Here is a 19,086-nt window from a genome sequence, read left to right on the forward strand (position 1 = left end):
AATTGTAGTTTCATTGTGTGTGTCTAATGTAGTCAATGATAATGTGTGTTAGTGGGTGGTTACGGAATTCCATAGCATATCAGGGTGCGTTACTCTCTTTTACTTCTTCATCTAGAGATGTTTTATTTTTGATCTCCAATGTTGAGCATGAAGACAAGGAAAGAGAAATTAAGAAGCTAAGTTAATGGTGCATGGTGCTTTGAAGGAACAGGCCACAAATGGCTCATTGGACTACACCATGTTCAATTCAAGTTGCTTTAATAATTCCATTATGAATAATGCACGAAAATTCTCCTTCTCTTTTTAGTTATTAAAGACCCTTACATCATTTCTGTTATAAATTGTCATGCATTTCATAAATCTCTAATTCTTTGTTACTTTTATGAATTCTTTAACTACATCCTTATTTATTACACATTCAATCTTTTTAAATAAAATAAATAAGACATTTATTACAGTCAATGACACCATTAAAATATATAAATATAAATTGTTTTATACTGTAAAATTTGATGTTTTGTTTGACCGTTTCGGCTTTGGACACACATCTTGCATTTGATATATATCTAGTATCTTCCAACTCATGGTCTAATTAGATATTCCATCTATCATAATGATTATCATGTAAAAAAAAATAAGTCTATAAATAATTATTATTTTTTATGTAACAAAAAAAATGTCGCTTATAATATTAATACTATAAACAACAAAATCTATATATAAATTAAGGATAATAAGCTTAATTTTATAAAATTCTTACTCTCTTTTGTTTATGTATTAATTTTTTTATCTTTCTAAAAAAACTTAAAATGACAAATATTATATAAAAAATGGAGTACCTAAGATATTATCAAAGTTAATCAAAAAGTGTATATTAACAAAGTTTTGGAAACCCTTTACGACGCCATTTTGTATTCTTAGAGTACGCACTCAACTATAATGTTTATGTTTTGGCAACCAGGATGAGTGACTTAAACGTGTCTATTCTGACGCAGCAATTGTAAACCAGATGCTATTGCACCATTTGATTATAATACATTTAATTTTTATTTATTTTTAGTATGAAATATTTTTATTATTTATCAATGATATATTTATATAATGTGGGAGTTTGACTATAATAATATTTTTTTATATAAATTTGACCTGCAACAACTGAAATATTAAATTTGTATGAGATAGCTCTTAATGAAACTCTCTAAATATTTTCTATTATTTAATTACAAATATGGTCAACAGATTACTCATTTCTGATGTGGCATTGACAATATTTCTTTGCCTAGCGTTTTCAACCGTGTGTTGGCCACCATTAAAGTATGTCTCAAAACTGTTTGATACATGTTTTTAAAACAACCAGACAGTTTGGACTATGGTCAATCAACCTATAAAAATATTTGATTGAGATGACTTTCCACATAGTCAAGCATGTTTTCTTATAAGTTAATTAATTAAATTAGTTTAAAATTTAATAAAACTAATGTTCATAGATTTAACACAAACTCATTCAATGTGATTCAAACTTGCATTTAAATTTATTTTAAATATAAATTTATATTAAATTATGTATTAAATTCAATTTTTCTTGCTCAATCTCATAATAGTCATTTACCCTTGCTGATTCATACGGGATTCTATGTGCCCTATGCTACTCGGGTCAGAGGATCAGCTAGTGATGCTTTTAGCTAGTTATTTCTTTCCATAATAATATAGAATGACTTTTCACTACTAAAAAAAACTTTTTATGACATGTATTTAAAGATGAATGTAAAAAATCCGTCTTAGAAAGAAATGCCTTAACATTTTTGTAAATAAATACAATCATTCTATGACGGTTTATTGAAAACTCTTTTAGAAGACTATCATTCTAAGATAGTTTTGTAAAACCATCTTAAAAGGTTGTCATTCTAAGTCTTAGAAGATTCTTTTTAAAAAAAATATTTGATCTCTCCCTCTAGTCTCTCACATTATTAGTAATCTCACTCTCTCTCTCTCACTCTCTAACTCCCCTTCTAAGGTTATGCAACCGTCACGAGAGGGACCAAGGACACCTCTCCGTCAACGCCTCCAAGACCAGATCTATGTCGTGCTTATCCCTCCCATCGTTGATGCCATGGAGAACACCATGTCCGCGATCATGGTCCCGAAGGAGCTCATCATGCAGCGATTGTTGGCCGGCATGAAGGGCTACTGGTGGCAAGTTTTTGCTGAAATTATTCAAAATGACAACGTGATAGGCCTCTATGCTGGCTACTGCACAACATTGCTTAGAAACTTACCCGCTGGAGTTCTGGGTTACTCTTCTTTCGAGTATTTGAAAGCCGCAAAACTTCAAAAGACAAAGCAAAGTTACCTCGAATGATGTAGAGTGCTTTGTGTGGGGCCCTCGTCGGGGCGATATCAGCGTCGTGAGCGACGCTGTTGGATGACGTAGGCTGATGTTGGAGGTTCGGGGCGAGGGGGTAAGCACGGTTTTTGTAGTTATGTACGACGGGATTTCGACCACGGTGAAGTAGATTTTGAAGGAGGAGGGGTGGATAGGGTGATAACGATTGTCGAATCGCTTCAGAACAAATAAAATTTTAAATTAAATTCGGTAGCACAGGATTAACCTAGGTCGACTCAAATATGTTTCAATTTGATTTCTACGTTCATTCACTTAAAAACAGCAAGGGGGGATTTCAATACAAGATATTATTACAAGAAAAAGACTCCCATCCATACCAGAAATAGATGATCCATCATTTACTAAATTAATGAGAAACAGAGACATTCCATATGGGTATGATTTTTTGACTATTATGATCTTTCCTGTATTGTTGAACTACACATTGGTAGGTGGCTTACGTTCTTTTGTCTGAAGCACATGTAATGTTTTTTTTTTTTTTGTGATTGCTAATAGATCTAATTATTTAGCTGATTCTGAAAGATGAAAACCCAAGCATTACATTATGCATTGAATTTGCATCCTAGGGGATGAAAACCACATTCCTCATGAGCGTATCTTTGATCTCTTACAAAATGAATATGCAATTTCTGGTATGACTTACTGATAGAAAATCTTATGGACCATGCACATGTTCCGTATGCACACTAAGGACTAATGACTACTCCCAAACCCTTTGTAGGAATATACGGTATATGTATCTTTTTTTCAATTTGATGTGTCTATTGAAAAGTTAGATATCAATGGTTTTTCAGCAAGTCAGGGTGAGGGGAAAAAAAATTTATGGCACCATGCATTTTTTATGCATATGCTCTAAATCAACCTGGTGAAACTCAGGAAACATATTGAGTAAATGCTAATTTTTAGTTATGAAACAATATGCAAGCACATTTTTGTACTGGTGTTGCATAAAGTGTGTTAAACATAATGCAAAAATCATCGGCTCAGAAGAAAATGTGTTTAGTCTTTCTTTGTGTTCCGGCTAGTCCTAGTAAAACCAGATTCACATGGAGCTTCCCAAGAAAATTTTCATTGTGGATGGACAAAATTCTACCATGATGGATATCTCATATGGGAGTAAACCTGATTCTGGATTCAGATTTATATCTCCTCCATATTGAGGTAACTCCTATTATAATTTATAGACTATTTATCCTATCGACTAATTGGTTCCATCACTCTATTTTTTCCTCTTCAAATTATTGCATGTTATGATGAATAAAGCTACCATAAAGAGAAGGAGCACCATTTTTTTCCCACTAAGTGGTATTAGCTACATGAACTAAACGGTGCTATAATGTTTTCTTATAAATCAGGTTTATACACAAACAAACAAGCTATTCACTTTTAAATCCTTCTTGATTGATTTGCTAATAGTTTTTATTGGTCTTCCTCAACCTCTAACTACCCATCTGATTAACTCTCCTTATTGGGCTTCTATGGGTTCTTTCAATGGATGTTGTGACTACCTAAGATAATAAGGGTGCTACCCCAAGCCGCCTTGAGGACAAATAATGTTTTTGTAAGTAAGTATTGAATGTCGTTACGAATTTTTAAGATCATAACTCAATTGTGATTAACTCCGAGTGTTTGACCTAACAACTCTAACAGTGCATTTTATTAATTGTGGTTTCACTGGTGCTATCCCAGTTATAGTTGGAAATTTAGAATGGCTTGCTTTCCTTTAAGGGTTGTTTGCTTCATTTAGTCTAACCAAGAAATTTTGTACTTCCCATTTGGACTATGTTTTGAGTATCATATGTTCATATCTTTTTGCAGTCACTATATTCTTAATGCTACTGATATCTTGTAAGATAATAAAGTTGGTTTCAATTGCAGATCTTTAAATTCTAATGGCTTCACTGGGCCAATTCCAGCTGCCATTGGTAATCTGTCAAATTCTAATAAACTTCTTAAATTGCAGTATTTTGTTCTTAAACTTGTTTGATAAATAGTACAATGTATTTGGTTAATTTAGTTAATTTTCTTAAAAGGATGCTATATAGTGTTTATTTGTATACTTCTGTTTGAAGTTCTTCATAGCTCAAACACTCGTATTTATACTTTATACTACGAAGTTTATATTATTTTATTCCTTACCTCTAGGAACTTGCAGGACTCATTAAACTGTCAACATACTCCAGCTTTAGTCTATTTGAAAGTCGTAAAGTTGTTACTGGCTCCAAAGCTCCTGATCTTGGGAATGGCATGTCTTTTTTCCTCTCCTAGTTTTTGTTATATTATAATCAACTTGTAGTTAATTGTCTGACAGCTCCTTTTATACATTGGGTTAGATGAAAACAAATATATAGGGGATCTCCTGGTGGAATTCAAAGCCAAAAAGGATTGGAGTAAAGAAGAAATCTTGCACTGTAAACTGATAATCAAGAAAAAGTTATTTCATGAGTCAGATGAAGCTGCAACTGAGCCTATGCTTGTGCAATTATCTTATGCACATGTATGCTTTTTCATTATGAAACCTTACATATGATGACAAGTATATCTAGTTAATGCACAAAGCTGCAATTACCTTCAATTTATAGATTTGTCTTATGAACCTTAGTGTAGGATTAAGTGGCAGGCCTAGACATGCAAGACTTCTTTTGACCTATAATGAAAGCAAGAAGTAGACTTGTCCTTGACAGAGCCCCTCCTAAACTAACAAATGTTTTAATGAGAGTGAGAATCAAACTCATCCTTGACAGAGCCCCTCCTATTAATTACTTCATAATAGTGTATAGTGCTATTTTAAATTTTATCCTAGAGAATGAACTTGTTAATTTCTATTTTCTATATCATTTGGCACTCATGGATATGTTGTATTTCCCAGTGACTGGAATTCACTTCTGGAACGTTTCTTGCCCAGACAAATTTTAATGACACGAGCAAAACAGGAATAGGAGTATGACATACTTTCTCACTATCGTTGATTGATATGAGAAGACTATCTATTTATTTATCTTTGACCTTCAATTAGTGACACTACAAGAAAAATGACCTATGCCTACGGACGCCTTTCCCTACAAACATGAATTAGTGTAGGTAAATCTCAAAAATATCTCTGCCTACACTTGACTGATGTAGGTAAAGCACAACCGTTTCTACCTACCATTATTTGGTGTAGGCAAATTCATTAAAATTAAAAAAAGACTTCTATCTATGACTACATTGTGTAGGTAAAACTCCAACAAAACTTGTGCCTACGATTAATTAGATTAATTAGTGTAGGTAGAACTCAAGGATTACTACCTACAAAATAAAAGTGTAGATAAAACTTCATAAAACTTATGCCTATAATTGATTGGTGTAGGTATAACCTGAAAAAGTCTTATACCTACCATTGATTGGTGTAGGTATAACTTCAAATGATAGTTTAAAAATTATAATAATATAAAAGTTATACATTTGGAACTTTAAACATAAGTTACCTGGAATAAAATTAACTTAAAAGTTAATTAAAACTAAAAAATTAATTTATTAAATTATAAAATCATAATTTATTAAATAAGAATAACTAATAAATTATTTAGAGTAAAAAAACATAAAAAGTTATAAGTTAACATTTTAAAAAATACTATTTCAAGTAATATTTTTAAAACACTCATTACAAAAAAAAAAGTTTTCCTTATAAAAAATTAAGCAAATTTTTTAGTTAATAATTTTTTTTAAAAATTGAAATATTTTAATCAACCTAATCTTATTAAAATTGAAATATTTTTTTAAAAAGAAAAAAGTAAAGGAGCAGGGTTTGGGAGGAGAGGCACGCACATCACCGGCATTAGTATTCAATATCGTAAGTGTACATTTCATCTTAGTTAGGGTTCAATTCTCAATCTTCATTCCCCATTCTTACTACTGTGACCGTGAGTCTCTCTTCCCAATCTCCTGTTCACGAGCATCTTCTTCTACCATTCGTTTTTTTTTGCTTTCAATTTTATTTTGCTCTAACCTAACTGCGCTTTTTTCTTCTTCTTCCCGTTTTCCCAGTTAATTCTCGGGTTTCTTCTGAGCGAGCAGAAAGATTTCAGCATTGGAGACCGAATCGTTGTGAGTTTTAATTTTAATTCTTCAGTTGAAAATCCTGTTGTTAGGAATCACAATCACACTGAGTAGTGTTTGGTTGGAGTGAATTGAGGGAAAACTTGTTTGTGTTAAGCACCTTTATTTTTATGTTGGCTGGCAATTCGTGTTTATATTTATGGCATTGTGCTTTCCGGAAAGGACTGGTGTGGAATAGAACACCACGTGTGAAGCCATGGTTTCGTTTCACTTTTTTCGGAAGGGAGTTTTTGTGATTGTGTATGTATGGTAAACTAGTTTTCCCTTTTCTTGTTATTTCTAGTTTAGGGTTTTGGTATCCACTTTGCAACGCATTATTAAACTATTTCGGGTTAATTGAAGAGGAGAAAAGCTTCCCATTGCAGTAGTATTATGCTCTGTTGAGTAAATCGCTCTGTATCTATGTGAGATTCTTAGAAGCGGTGAGGGAGAATGTGTGTAGGAAGGAATTTGACCTTAAGTGAATCAATGCTTAAGTGAATCAAGTTATGGATAGATCTCAATTCAGAGTGATATCTTTTAAATTCCAAGTACTAAACTATCAAGTCCAATGTTTAATTTGATAGTTCCACCTATAAGGGAAAAGAAAAGAATTATTTATGTTTAAGAAAGAAAAACTACAAAAAAATATAGTGGAATATTTAAAATAAAGAATAGTTCAGTGTAAATTAAACGTTTTTTAATTACTTCTCTCGTGTGAGAGATATATACATATCTCTGTGTTGAATATAGTTTCGGGTCAAGATATATTCGTGTGAGGGATATATTCCAAAAGAAAAAGATATAAAGTTTATAACCATTTTTTTTATTAATTTAAAGTTTATAGCCATTGATTGTCAAACAAAGGCATGGTCCGCTTGGATATATATTTTTTTTAAAAAAAACTTCATATATTGTATACATATCTCCGTGTTTAATATAGTTTCGGGTCTTTTTACTTTACCTTTTTTTCTTTTAAAATGGATTTTTAATAGAGTTTAGTTTATATACTCCATCAGCCTAATTTTTTTTTTTCACAAAAACATCCAATAGAATTTTTTTTTTTCACACAAACATCCAATAGAATATGTGAGATTCTATTATGCTCTCCTTAAGGCCAAGTCATGAACTTCCACTCATAGTTCAGCCCCTTTAGAGTTTAGACACTCAACTCAATTTTACAAAGTAGATATATGTAGACTTTCTCTTAGTCAAGCTCGCCCAATCGTAGAATAATTGTAGTTAATTCACAAGAATTGGCATTAATTCCAAAACTGGGCACTTTTGTTGGTTCTTGATGATCCAAACTTGTGGACAATTGATGCCTTTGTTTTGTTGGATTGTACATGATGGAAATATCTTTAATAAGATATATCTATATATATTTGATCCTATGCGCTTGTGATTTGTCTATGTATATCTGTGTATATGAGAACCTAGCCATGATGATAAAATATCGATCCGTACATTTATCAAGCTTTACATGTAAAGGAAAAGGGTACAGGGGAGGGATGAATAAAATAAAGGTGAAACTATATATAATTAAGCACGTGAAATAGTTTCTAATTCTTGCAGTAAGAAAAATGTAAATTATATATCTTACCAGATAAAAACACTTATTTTAAATACTGCGTTTAATGGTAGAACTATATATAATTAAGCACGTGAAATAGTTTCTAATTCTTGCAGTAAGAAAAATGGTGGTGAAATGAATTTTCATTTCTGTTTAGTCTGATTAGCCTGTCTCTTTGTCTTGGCTAGTCCATGTGATTGATTAATAAGAATAATTCGGTGTGCCAAGCTGTAAGCCACATTCTACTTTCCCCACCCAGCCCAAATTAGGTGCTAAAACAGTCTACACATTCTACTTCTGAATAAAAAAACTTGTTTAGGTAGTATTTTTTACCTAAACGTATGTGGCAGGCAAGTTAATGCAGTGCAGGGGTATACATTTTCATCAAATCTTCTTGGAGGTTCTGGTAAATCTCTAAAAATTCAAGCACCATTTTGAATTTAATGGAGTGCAGTGATATGAAAATGGTAATATATAGGTAGTGTTTGAGTTAAGCTCATGAAAGCCAAATTAGAAGCCCTGCAACTGCAACTACAAGTCCCAATGATAGACATGGATTTATATACATTTGATGGTGTGGCTTATTCTATTCATATATACTGAATAGTAGAGCAGAATTTTGATTTTCTCAATGTGTTAGTCTAAAAAGAATAAAATGTTTGTTGGGTTCATTGGCAACATTGTTTTACCTGATATTCCATTGATTGTTTCAGAACTGTCTTATTAGAAGTTTTGCCAACTATAATTAATGATAATATGATACTTAACAAATAACAACACTGCAGGCAGGATAATCCCAGAGAGTGTGATCTACAGTTATGGAACTGTTCTTCTGGATCTTCTAAGTGGCAAGCATATTCCTCCAAGCCATGTATGTTGCGTTCTAACAAAATCCAGTCTCTGCATTCATATAAGAATGTGCTTTATGCTTTATTTTGTTTCATAAGACATTATAAGCATTCTATGTTTTCTGGATTTCATTGGTGTTTGATGTGAATCATATGATTCAATCCAATTCATGTGAGTATTGCCTGGTTATGACTTTCTGGTTATGAGAATTTGCACTGAACATATGCTAGTAAAAAGTTGTTGTCACTCTAGACCCTCTTAATCATAGAATTTATTACCCTGCACAACAACATTAGTCAAATAACAACATATGTTAAAATTAAATTAAGATATAAAAGTATAAAATTTTAGAACAATTCAACCTAAATATATAAACGTAATTTTAAATAACTCTGCCCCTAAGTAAGTAAATAGATCCAGTAAACTAAATGATGTGTGCTCATCAAATTAGAAATTATAATTAAAAAACCTGCAGGGAACACACTAAAACAGACCAAATCCGTGAATTTAAGTGTGATTGATTTGATAAACTTATTAATAATTATAAAGTTACCAATATTCAATTTATTTTTGTTAAATTTTTGGGTGAATCTGGAGTATTTTAGTTTAAGTTAAATAATAACCTGGTATTTGTTATTACAACTATGAGTTAGTCTCTTATTTATGAACTATAAAAAATTATTACATTAGCAACTTCAAGTTAGATTGTTTAAGAAAAAATATGATTTTACCTTTAAAATATTTATTGAGAAGTGACTTGGCAATAAAGGAATATCATTTGATGCAATATGAGCAATGAACATGATTCTAATCTTAAAAGGTGTTGTGCACGTGTAGATGGTCTAATTAGAGTAGTCCTAACACCTAAGGCGTACTTAGCGAAGAACATTTTCTTTAAACCATTTTAAAAAGAAAAAAAGAAAAAAGGAAGAGGGAAAAGACAGAAGTCTACGTCTCGTCCTGAAAGTGAAATAAATACATCCAAAATTTGTAGAAGAACAGAAAGTGAAAGAGTTATCATGCTATTGACTTAATTTTATATAATGAGTTAGTTTCACCATTTATTATTTTAATTAATAATAATAATAAGAAGAAGAAATACATTACTCTTCATTTTAATTTTCATATGTAAAAAAAAAAAGATGTAGGGGAGCTTTGAAGGACTGCAACAAAGCTTACCATTGAAATTGTAGGTAGTAACGTTCCGACACTGCTCAAGTGTAATGAAGCTTGGGGGGATGTGATTTGAATAACACTAAAATGAGTGGTTTATAATACCATGTCACAATTTGGCCCATTATAAGAATAAGGATAACAAGGATAGGCTCTACCCCACATAATCATAGAATTTATAATACCATGTCACAACATAGCTCTACAATCGTGTAAGGGCCCATTATGGTTTTTATATCAAACACCCACCATTGGCTTTCCGATCACACTATATACGTTACAGACTTCAAGATTAATGGAAAAGCATCAATTTGACAATCATATTATTCCCTCTTAAGATGACACACCTGTACTGTACCTATTGATTTGCACTTTCATGCTTAAGTATTTTACGTTTCAGTCAAAATAAATTTTATATGTTAATATAAAACTTTGACTCCTATAATTGACACATTTGTGTTTTACTCTTTTCATTTAAAAAACTTTACATTTTGGTGCCTACATGAAAAATGTTTGCCCTGATAATGAATTTCAGTATTTCTTGATATTAGTTTCTAATTTTTGAGTTTTGATCGAGATATTAAGTTCACCAAAAATATGGAAACTTCAACGATTAAATAAATATATTGAATGAAATATGCAAATTTCAGTCTGCACCCCAACAATATAATTGTGAAATAATTGTGAGTAGTAGTTGATGTAGTTTTGCATAATTGAGTGATAGTAAAAAATGTCATTCTATTTTATAGTTGCTAACACGACTATGATTGACTTATACCTGGATATTTTAGTTATACTAAGCACTAATTTATTATGTCTATTTCATTCTACTTTTTCAGTTTATTTTATCAAATGGATAAGAGTTGGATAGACTACAATTCTCTTAATAAAGAGAAGTATATTAGAGGAGTTTTAAATTTTCTAGATTTTGCATTTGCGAAATCGTCAAAGGATGGAAAAATTTTATGCCCTTGTACCAAATGTGTCAATTGCAAGTGGCGCTCTCGGATGAATGTTTATGAACACATCATTAGTAATGGGTTTCTAAAAGGATATGTTACTTGGATCTTTCATGGTAAACAAGTTGGCCCATCTAGTTCTTTAGATACATCCCAAGTGGAAGGGGAGTTTGATCATGACATGGATACATTGGTTCATGATGCATTCACAATGCATGCAACCAATGAGAGTAATGACACAAATATAAATATGGAGGATGGAGATTCTAGAGAATTCATGAATGGACCTAGTGCTCAACAATCTGAAGACAATAATAATTCAGATAAGTTCTATCAGATGTTGAGGAAGGCAGAGCAAAGTCTTTATAAAGGTTGTAAGAAGTTTACAAAATTGTCATTCCTTGTACATTTGTATCACTTAAAGTGTCTAAATGGGTGGACTGATAAAAGTTTTTCGATGTTGTTAGAGTTGTTAAGTGATGCATTACCAGTGGAAAATACTTTGCCCAAATCATTTTATGATACAAAGAAGATTATTTCAGGGTTGGGTCTATCTTATGAAAAAATTCATGTTTGTCCCAATGAATGCATATTGTATAGGAAGGATTTGGCTGATGCTGAAATTTGCCCTAAATGCAATTTGTCAAGATGGAAATATAACTCTGATGATGTTGAATGTAGAAAAAAGATATCAGCAAAGATTCTTCGTTGGTTCCCTCTTATACCTAGATTGCAAAGACTTTTTGTATCACCAAAAACAGCTTGTTCTATGATATGGCATGAGGTTGGTCAAACTAAAGATGGACTCTTGAGGCATCCAGCTGATTCATTTGCTTGGAAGGATTTTGATTGTCAGTATCCTGGTTTTGCTTGTGACGCTCGTAATGTTCGACTAGGTTTGGCTACTGATGGCTTTAATCCTTTCAAAACTATGGCAATTTCCCATAGCACTTGGCCTGTTATCTTGATTCCGTACAATCTTCCTCCATGGATGTGTATGAAGCAACCTAATTTTATACTTTCATTGCTTATTCCTGGTCCAAAAGGTCCAGGTATGAACCTTGATGTTTATATGCAGCCTCTTGTGGAAGAATTAAAGGAATTATGGGAAATTGGGGTAAAAACATTTGATGCATGTAAAAAAGAGTCATTCCAAATGTGTGCTGCAATTATGTGGACTATTAATGATTTTCCTGCTTATGCAAATTTGTCTGGTTGGAGCACTAGAGGCCAATATGCTTGTCCATGTTGTGGTTTTGAGATTGGCTCAAAGTGGTTGCGTTATGGTAGAAAGTTTTGCTATATGTGTCATCGTCGTTGGTTAGAGCCCGATCATAAGTGGAGATACAATAAAAGAGATTTTGATGGAACCCAGGAGTTTAGAGCTCCACCTGATCTACCTAGTGGAGCTTTTTCTTTGAGACAGATGGAATATCATGGAGTTGGGGATTGGTCACCATGGAAAAAGAGAAGTATTTTGTTCACATTGCCTTATTGGCAACATAGTGTGCTCCGTCATAATCTTGATGTTATGCACATAGAAAAGAATGTGTGTGATAACATTATTGGGATGTTGTTACAATTAGAAGGTAAGTCAAAGGACAATGATAAGGCACGTTATGATCTTGTTGATATGAATATTAGAAGCCAATTACATCCAAAGATGCACCCAAGTAAAGGCAAACAATATTTTCCTAGAGCTTGTTACCAAATGACTTCAAAAGAGAAAGAAACATTTTTGGAAGTTCTCAAAACAATAAAAGCTCCTGATGAATATTTGTCTAATATTTCAAGATGTGTGCAAGTGAAGGAACACAAAATATCCGGTCTCAAAAGTTATGATTGTCATCTTTTAATGCAAGAGTTTCTTCCTATAGCTATGAAAGGTTGTTTGCCAGACAAAGTGAGTTTAGCTATATCCGATCTTTGTTGTTTCTTCAAGGAGTTGTGTGGCAAGGTGCTTAATGAGAGTAATTTAGAGCACCTAGAGCATCAAGTAGCTCTAACATTATGCCAATTAGAACAGATTTTTCCTCCATCTTTTTTCACCGTAATGGTACATTTGGTAATCCATTTGGCACATGAAGCAAGAGTTGGAGGTCCTGTACATTACCGATGGATGTATCCTATTGAAAGGTATGAATACTTTTTAATCATTTTAAAACATTCTAGAGTTATAAAGTAAAATGATATTATCTTAATTTGTAACCTAAAATTTTCTTTTTAGGTTCCTTTTGACTCTAAAGTCATTTGTTCGTAATCGAGCACATCCAGAAGGATCTATTGCAGAAGGATATTTAGCTCATGAATGCTTGATATTTTGTTCAAGATATCTATCTAGGGTGGAGACTCATTTTAATCAATTTGCTCGAAATGATGACTCATGTTTTGTGGAAAATGTAAGTGTTTTAAATCCTAGAGGTAGACCATTGGGGAGAAAGAAGCAAGTTGGATTCAATGTGAAGAAGAGAAAAAGAGCTTCTCGGATTTCTCTTGATAAGAAAGCATTGGTTCAAGCACATAGATATGTGCTTTTCAATAGCAACAATGTTGAGCACTTTCGAAAGTAATACAATTTTTTTCATGTTCATTTAGTTATTGAATATTTGTATAATATCTTTCTATCAATGATAATGCTTACTTTTTCTAACCTTTTTTACATAGAGCCCATACTGATCTTATCAAGAGACAAAATCGTCGATTATCTCCATATGAAGTTGACAAAATTCATAGTAAAGAATTTCCAGATTGGTTCCGTGAAAGAGTAAGTTTAAGAAGCATCAATAATATTAAATTTTGCATTCATTTAAAATTTTAACCATTTGAAATAAAATTGTGGTAGGTTGCTCGATTGGAAGAGCAAGACAGCACTCTAGTGACAAATGATATCAAGTGGTTAGCTCGTGGTCCACTAGAAATAGTGAGAAGATATAGTGGGTACATTGTTAATGGAGTTAGATTTCATACAAAGACACGTGAAAGGTGCTTGAAGACTCAAAACAGTGGCATTGTTGTAACTGTTAAGACATTAAGTTATGCCAGTTCAAGAGATAAAAACCCAAAGGAGGGAGAAATCCACTACTATGGTGCACTAACAGATATAATTCAATTGGATTATTCTGGAAAATATAAGGCTATACTTTTCAAGTGTGATTGGGTTGATATAAACAGGGGTTGCAAAATTGATAACTTCGGTATGACATTAGTGAATTTCAATTATTTGCAACATACAAGGAATGATATATGTGACGATCCATTTGTTTTTGCATCTCAAGCTAAGAAAGTATTTTATGTGGAGAATAAAACACAAAATGGTTGGCTTGTTGTTGTGCATGCTAAAATCAGAGATGTATATGATATGGGTGATGAGCAATCCAATGACACGGATCAAGGGAATGAACAAGTCTTACAAAAGATAAATCATAATGATTTGATCAGACCAAAAGCCGATGATAGTGATGATATCATTGAAGTTACAATACCTATGGAGAACATTTTACCACATAACAAGGATGATAATTATATAGATGATGATGAGAGCGATGCAGACTTCTTTTGATTTGTTTTTATTTGTTCTATTTGAACATTTGGTTATAGTTTGAGTATACATGTATTGAACATTTTGTCACATTTATATACTCTTATTCCTTTCTTTAGTTTTTTGTTCTTATTATTCATTACTCTTGTGTTTATTTTTTGTTATGTATAAAAATCACTCACAATATAATGATGTTATCCGTTTTTTTATCAAAATTTGTTTCGTTGTTTCGTCAATAGTTTGATTCTTTGTGATTGGAGATTGGTGAAAAAATAGCTTACAAGCAATCTAAATTTGCATTTTAGGTAATTACTTTATTCTTCTTTTATTTTTTGGCATGGTGTTTAAAAAAATCATAGTCAATAATGTAGTTATATCTAATTTTTATTTTATTTTATTTTTTGGATTGGTTTATTCAGCATACTATGGGAAAGCGTAGAAAGTTGAATATCATTCAGAATGATGGTCAATCACAAGCAAAAGAGCAATCAATTGAAAGCTCTACTGAAGTGAACCAAAATAACAACTCTATACTTGAAGAAAATGCACAATTTGAAGAAGGTATAAAGATTTTATTAACTTAATTTCTTTATTTTATATTAAATTATTTATAACACAATTGTTTATTAACTAAATCAACAATCACAAACAGAACAACACATACAAGAAGATAGTCATGTTCAGTCTCATACTTCTCTTGAAAGTGCAAGTGAAAGTTCAACTAAAGGTATTTATACACATATGCTTTTTTTGGTTAGAATTATATGTACAATTCTGTTTGAGTTGAATATCTTTTACAATATGATAAGATTAAATTTACTAGTGAGTTTCTTTTTTCCATATAGTTCAAATCTGTGTGTGTGTTTGATAAATGTTATATCCATGAATGATTTAGATAAAAAGAGAACTAGAGGTTATACACATATGCTAGATGTGTGGGACTTGCCAGATGGAGAATTCATACTTGTTGAAGTAGATCATTGGGGCAATCCTATGGGTTGGGAAGGGAAAACTCTACTGAATGCAATTGGGAGCTTGGTAAGGAGACACCAATGTGCTCCTATCAATTTTCTTAGCTGGAAAGACATGCCTAAGGACTATATTACTGACATGGTTGAATTAATTCAGGTCTGGTATAAAACTTTATAAGTGTTGTTTCATCTTGCTTCTTGTAAAATTTTATGTCTTCTAATGTCTAACAAAATGATCTTTTTTGTTTGTTAATGATACTCATAATAAAGTAAGTTTCGATTTGTTCCTGAATTAACTGAACAAACAAAGAAAATATTGATTGATGACATGAGTCTGAAATGGAGGCAATTTAAATATGAACTGAAATCAAAAGGATATGATGAGAGCAAAACTAAGGAGGAAATGATTGCTCACATCCCAGATCCAAGGGTTGATCCTTCTCAATATCGTGATTTAGTACATTATTGGTGTTCTGAGAAAGGACAGGTATACATGACAATGTCACAAACCTTTTGCTAACATAACAATTATATATTATATGTTTATTTTTATTATTGACTTTTTATATTTGTTGGTTATAGAAAATAAGCAACATCAACAAAAGGAGCTGCTCAAAATATGAGGACTTGCATTGCATGGGAACCAATAATCTTCCAAGACGGATTCATGAGATGGTTTGCCTTTTTTATATTTTTTTATTATTAAATTGCTTAATACAAATAGGATGATTGATTTTTTTAACTAATGTTAGACTACAAAGGCTAAGGGAGTGCAACCTTCTAGGGCAGAAATTTATATTGACACTCGAACTCGAAAAGATGGAAGCATTATTACTGAAAAGGCTGCTATTGTAATTGTAAGAATTTTAATTTTTATTTCAATACTTTTTCTTTGTTTTGCTCAATTTTCTAATAGAAGGTTATGGGGTGAGGGGGAGTAACTAATGTGGAGATGAGTTTTGTTTAGTGATATTGAAGTATTCAGGATATTGATGTATGATAATAATTTATAAGGTGTATTTATGTAGGATGAACTAAAAAATAAAATGGTTGAAGCAGAGAGTTCGCAAAATTTACAAAGCACCCAAGATTCTACTGATTGGACAAATGATATATATTCAAAAGTCAAAGGACCTGAAAAAAGAGGACGTGTGCGTTGTCTTGGCAAGCTTCCACATCAAGCAAGTTCATCTCAAAGCTCTTATACAAACAATAGAATTCAAAAGTTGGAGAATTTGCTTGGAAACCTTGTAGCTGTGCTTAAAGTACGATTTGCAGAAGATCCACAAATTAATCAAGTCTTAGAAGCTATAGATCAAGAGGTATGAATTTATAATTCTACTTATTCAACGATTTAACTATGATATGATACTTTACAAAGAAAAAACATTCTTTTAATTTAGGTACCTACAAATGATTCTACCAGTAAAGATCATCAAACTACAAACAATCTTAGCTAGAGGTGAGTTGAAATATAGTACTATATTTTAACTATATATATATAGATATATAGAATATATCATCATTATGTTATTTTAATAGCAGTTGAATGTTATAATTTATGCTTCAATCTTGTTCCTTTTACTTGAATGACGATTTGGAAAGCCCTCGCGCAATTGGACCCTTCTTTAGGCTCTCACGGTCAAGGAAAAGATGATGGCAGCATCAACCACATGGTTATTCAGTTTGTGTCCCCACTATAAATAAATAATTGGGTCATCTAATTGATCTTTTCTGGATGGGATCACCTAAATGAATTATTGATTAACTGGACCAGCTTGTGATAATATATTGTTAAATTTACACGTCCCATTTTTCTTTTTTGAGGTTTGTTTTCTCGTATATGTTATTGGGTGATATATACTTGTTAAATACATACTTGAAAGACATATGCTAAAGCAAGAGTATTTTACAATTGGAATGAGGGTGGGAAAAATGTGAAGCAGAAAAGCAACCTTATTTTCATGTGAATGTTTGGCTATTATTGTTGCATACTCATTCTGTTTGACCATTCCATGTCCTTCCCAGGTTTTAATTATTCTCATCTGCATATTAACTTCATAAAATGTAACCCTTCAGCAATTTCTAATTAATTATAAGTTGATGTAATTAATTAGTTCTGCAGAAGTATGCTAGATAAAGTAATCTTTTTGAACTTTCAACAGAAAACACAATCAATTTGGCTTTAGGGTCATCTTAATTACAGTTGTCACGTAGCCCTTTGAAGTATGCCATATCTAGTAAAACTAAAAGCTAAGAACAAATATCTTTCTTGCTGTGAAATAGGCTTCATGGAGTTGCTATAATTTGTTGCTTCTGAGAGAAAAAGGTAGGAGCATGCCAAGCTTATGATGGAAGAAACAACTAGTTAAAACAAGATTCCAAAATAATTGCTGCACATGCAACAAGCTTATGATGGAAGAAACAGCTATTTCAAGATGCCTTGTCCCTTTTTTGTTCCATGATATTACATGATATTACATATAGAAGAACCATGTTTTAAAAACATTCCCTTTTTTGTTCTTAAATCTTGCCACTGTAACCTTTTTCTAGGCAAAAGTGATGTTAATATGTTCTAGGCAAAAGTGATGTTAATATGTTAGTCATTAGTCATAACTCCACGTGATTAGCACACAACATATACATTTAATTTGAATTTCAAATTGAGAGCAAATAAATTCTAAGCTCAACCACTAAAGATATGTTTGGATTTCTTCCATTCAAAGCACACAATCTAGTTACAATAATCACAAATTAGGCTAACAAAAATTTAATTGTATGTAGCAGGTTGTTGTAACTTTTCAAATTTAATTAAGCTCATGTATATTTAATTAAAAATTATAATCAACAAAGAATGTAATTAGGAACTAGTTTTATTATTATTATATGACATTTACCTACAGAAGACCGTAGGTACAAGTAAATTGACTTTTACCTACAGTGAGAGATTATAGGTATAAATTAATATCTTTTACCTACACATTTGAAATAGTAGGTGTTACCTATAGTGATAGTTAAATTTGACTATAGGTAAAAATATATCCGTAGGTAAAGCCTATAGTGACAGACTATTAGTTGTCACTGTATACCCCCTCAAAGTTGACGCAAAAAACGTCTGTAGGACAAAGTCCTTTATACATCTACCTACGGATTTTGAACTTCTAGTGACAGATTTTGAGTGTAGGTATAAGTCATTTTTCTTGTAGTGTGACAATTATGAGAAATTTAATTTATAATTTGTATTTTTAATTGTACTTAATCTTTTTTGTACAGATAGCTTTAGTCTTTTTTTCACTTTTGTCTAAGTTTTTAATATAAAAATTGATATTTGCTTCTAGCATATACTTTATAGTAAATAAGATATACTGTTGGGTTTCTTTATATTTTTTTTCCTTCCCTTGCATAATATTTTTGTTATCTATTTTATTAGGAGAATTTGACAAAAGATGATCCCCAACAATAATTTCTGTGTATATTGAGAGCACTTCCTTATGGAAATTCTGTATTCTTCAATGTTCGCAAGATTGATGATCTTACTGGAC

General features: G+C 31.7%; 1 protein-coding gene and 1 long non-coding RNA gene across 2 annotated transcripts; both read left to right on the top strand.

The window, feature by feature from the left end:
• The first annotated feature begins 11,084 nt into the window (after positions 1–11,084).
• LOC100820017 (uncharacterized) lies at positions 11,085–13,605 on the top strand. The gene is made up of 2 exons (XM_003556699.5): positions 11,085–13,171; positions 13,263–13,605. Exons 1-2 carry the CDS (start codon positions 11,085–11,087, stop codon positions 13,603–13,605), a joined length of 2,430 nt encoding a protein of 809 aa, XP_003556747.5.
• A 1,405-nt stretch (positions 13,606–15,010) lies between these two features.
• Positions 15,011–16,364, top strand: LOC102664588 (uncharacterized). Its single transcript, XR_005890428.1, has 4 exons — positions 15,011–15,134; positions 15,226–15,300; positions 15,469–16,031; positions 16,127–16,364. It is a non-coding gene; the product is annotated as an uncharacterized lncRNA (long non-coding RNA).
• Positions 16,365–19,086: the final 2,722 nt, after the last annotated feature.

The sequence above is a fragment of the Glycine max genome, chromosome 20, assembly GCF_000004515.6.
Source record: "Glycine max cultivar Williams 82 chromosome 20, Glycine_max_v4.0, whole genome shotgun sequence".
Taxonomy (NCBI): domain Eukaryota; kingdom Viridiplantae; phylum Streptophyta; class Magnoliopsida; order Fabales; family Fabaceae; genus Glycine; species Glycine max.

Excerpts from the sequence above, each read along its gene's own strand:
- LOC100820017 (XM_003556699.5), top strand. The coding sequence starts at position 11,085 with ATGAATGTTTATGAACACATCATTAGTAATGGGTTTCTAAAAGGATAT. Across the intron at positions 13,172-13,262 it reads TGGATGTATCCTATTGAAAG|GTTCCTTTTGACTCTAAAGT; the intron begins GTATGAATACTT and ends TTTTCTTTTTAG.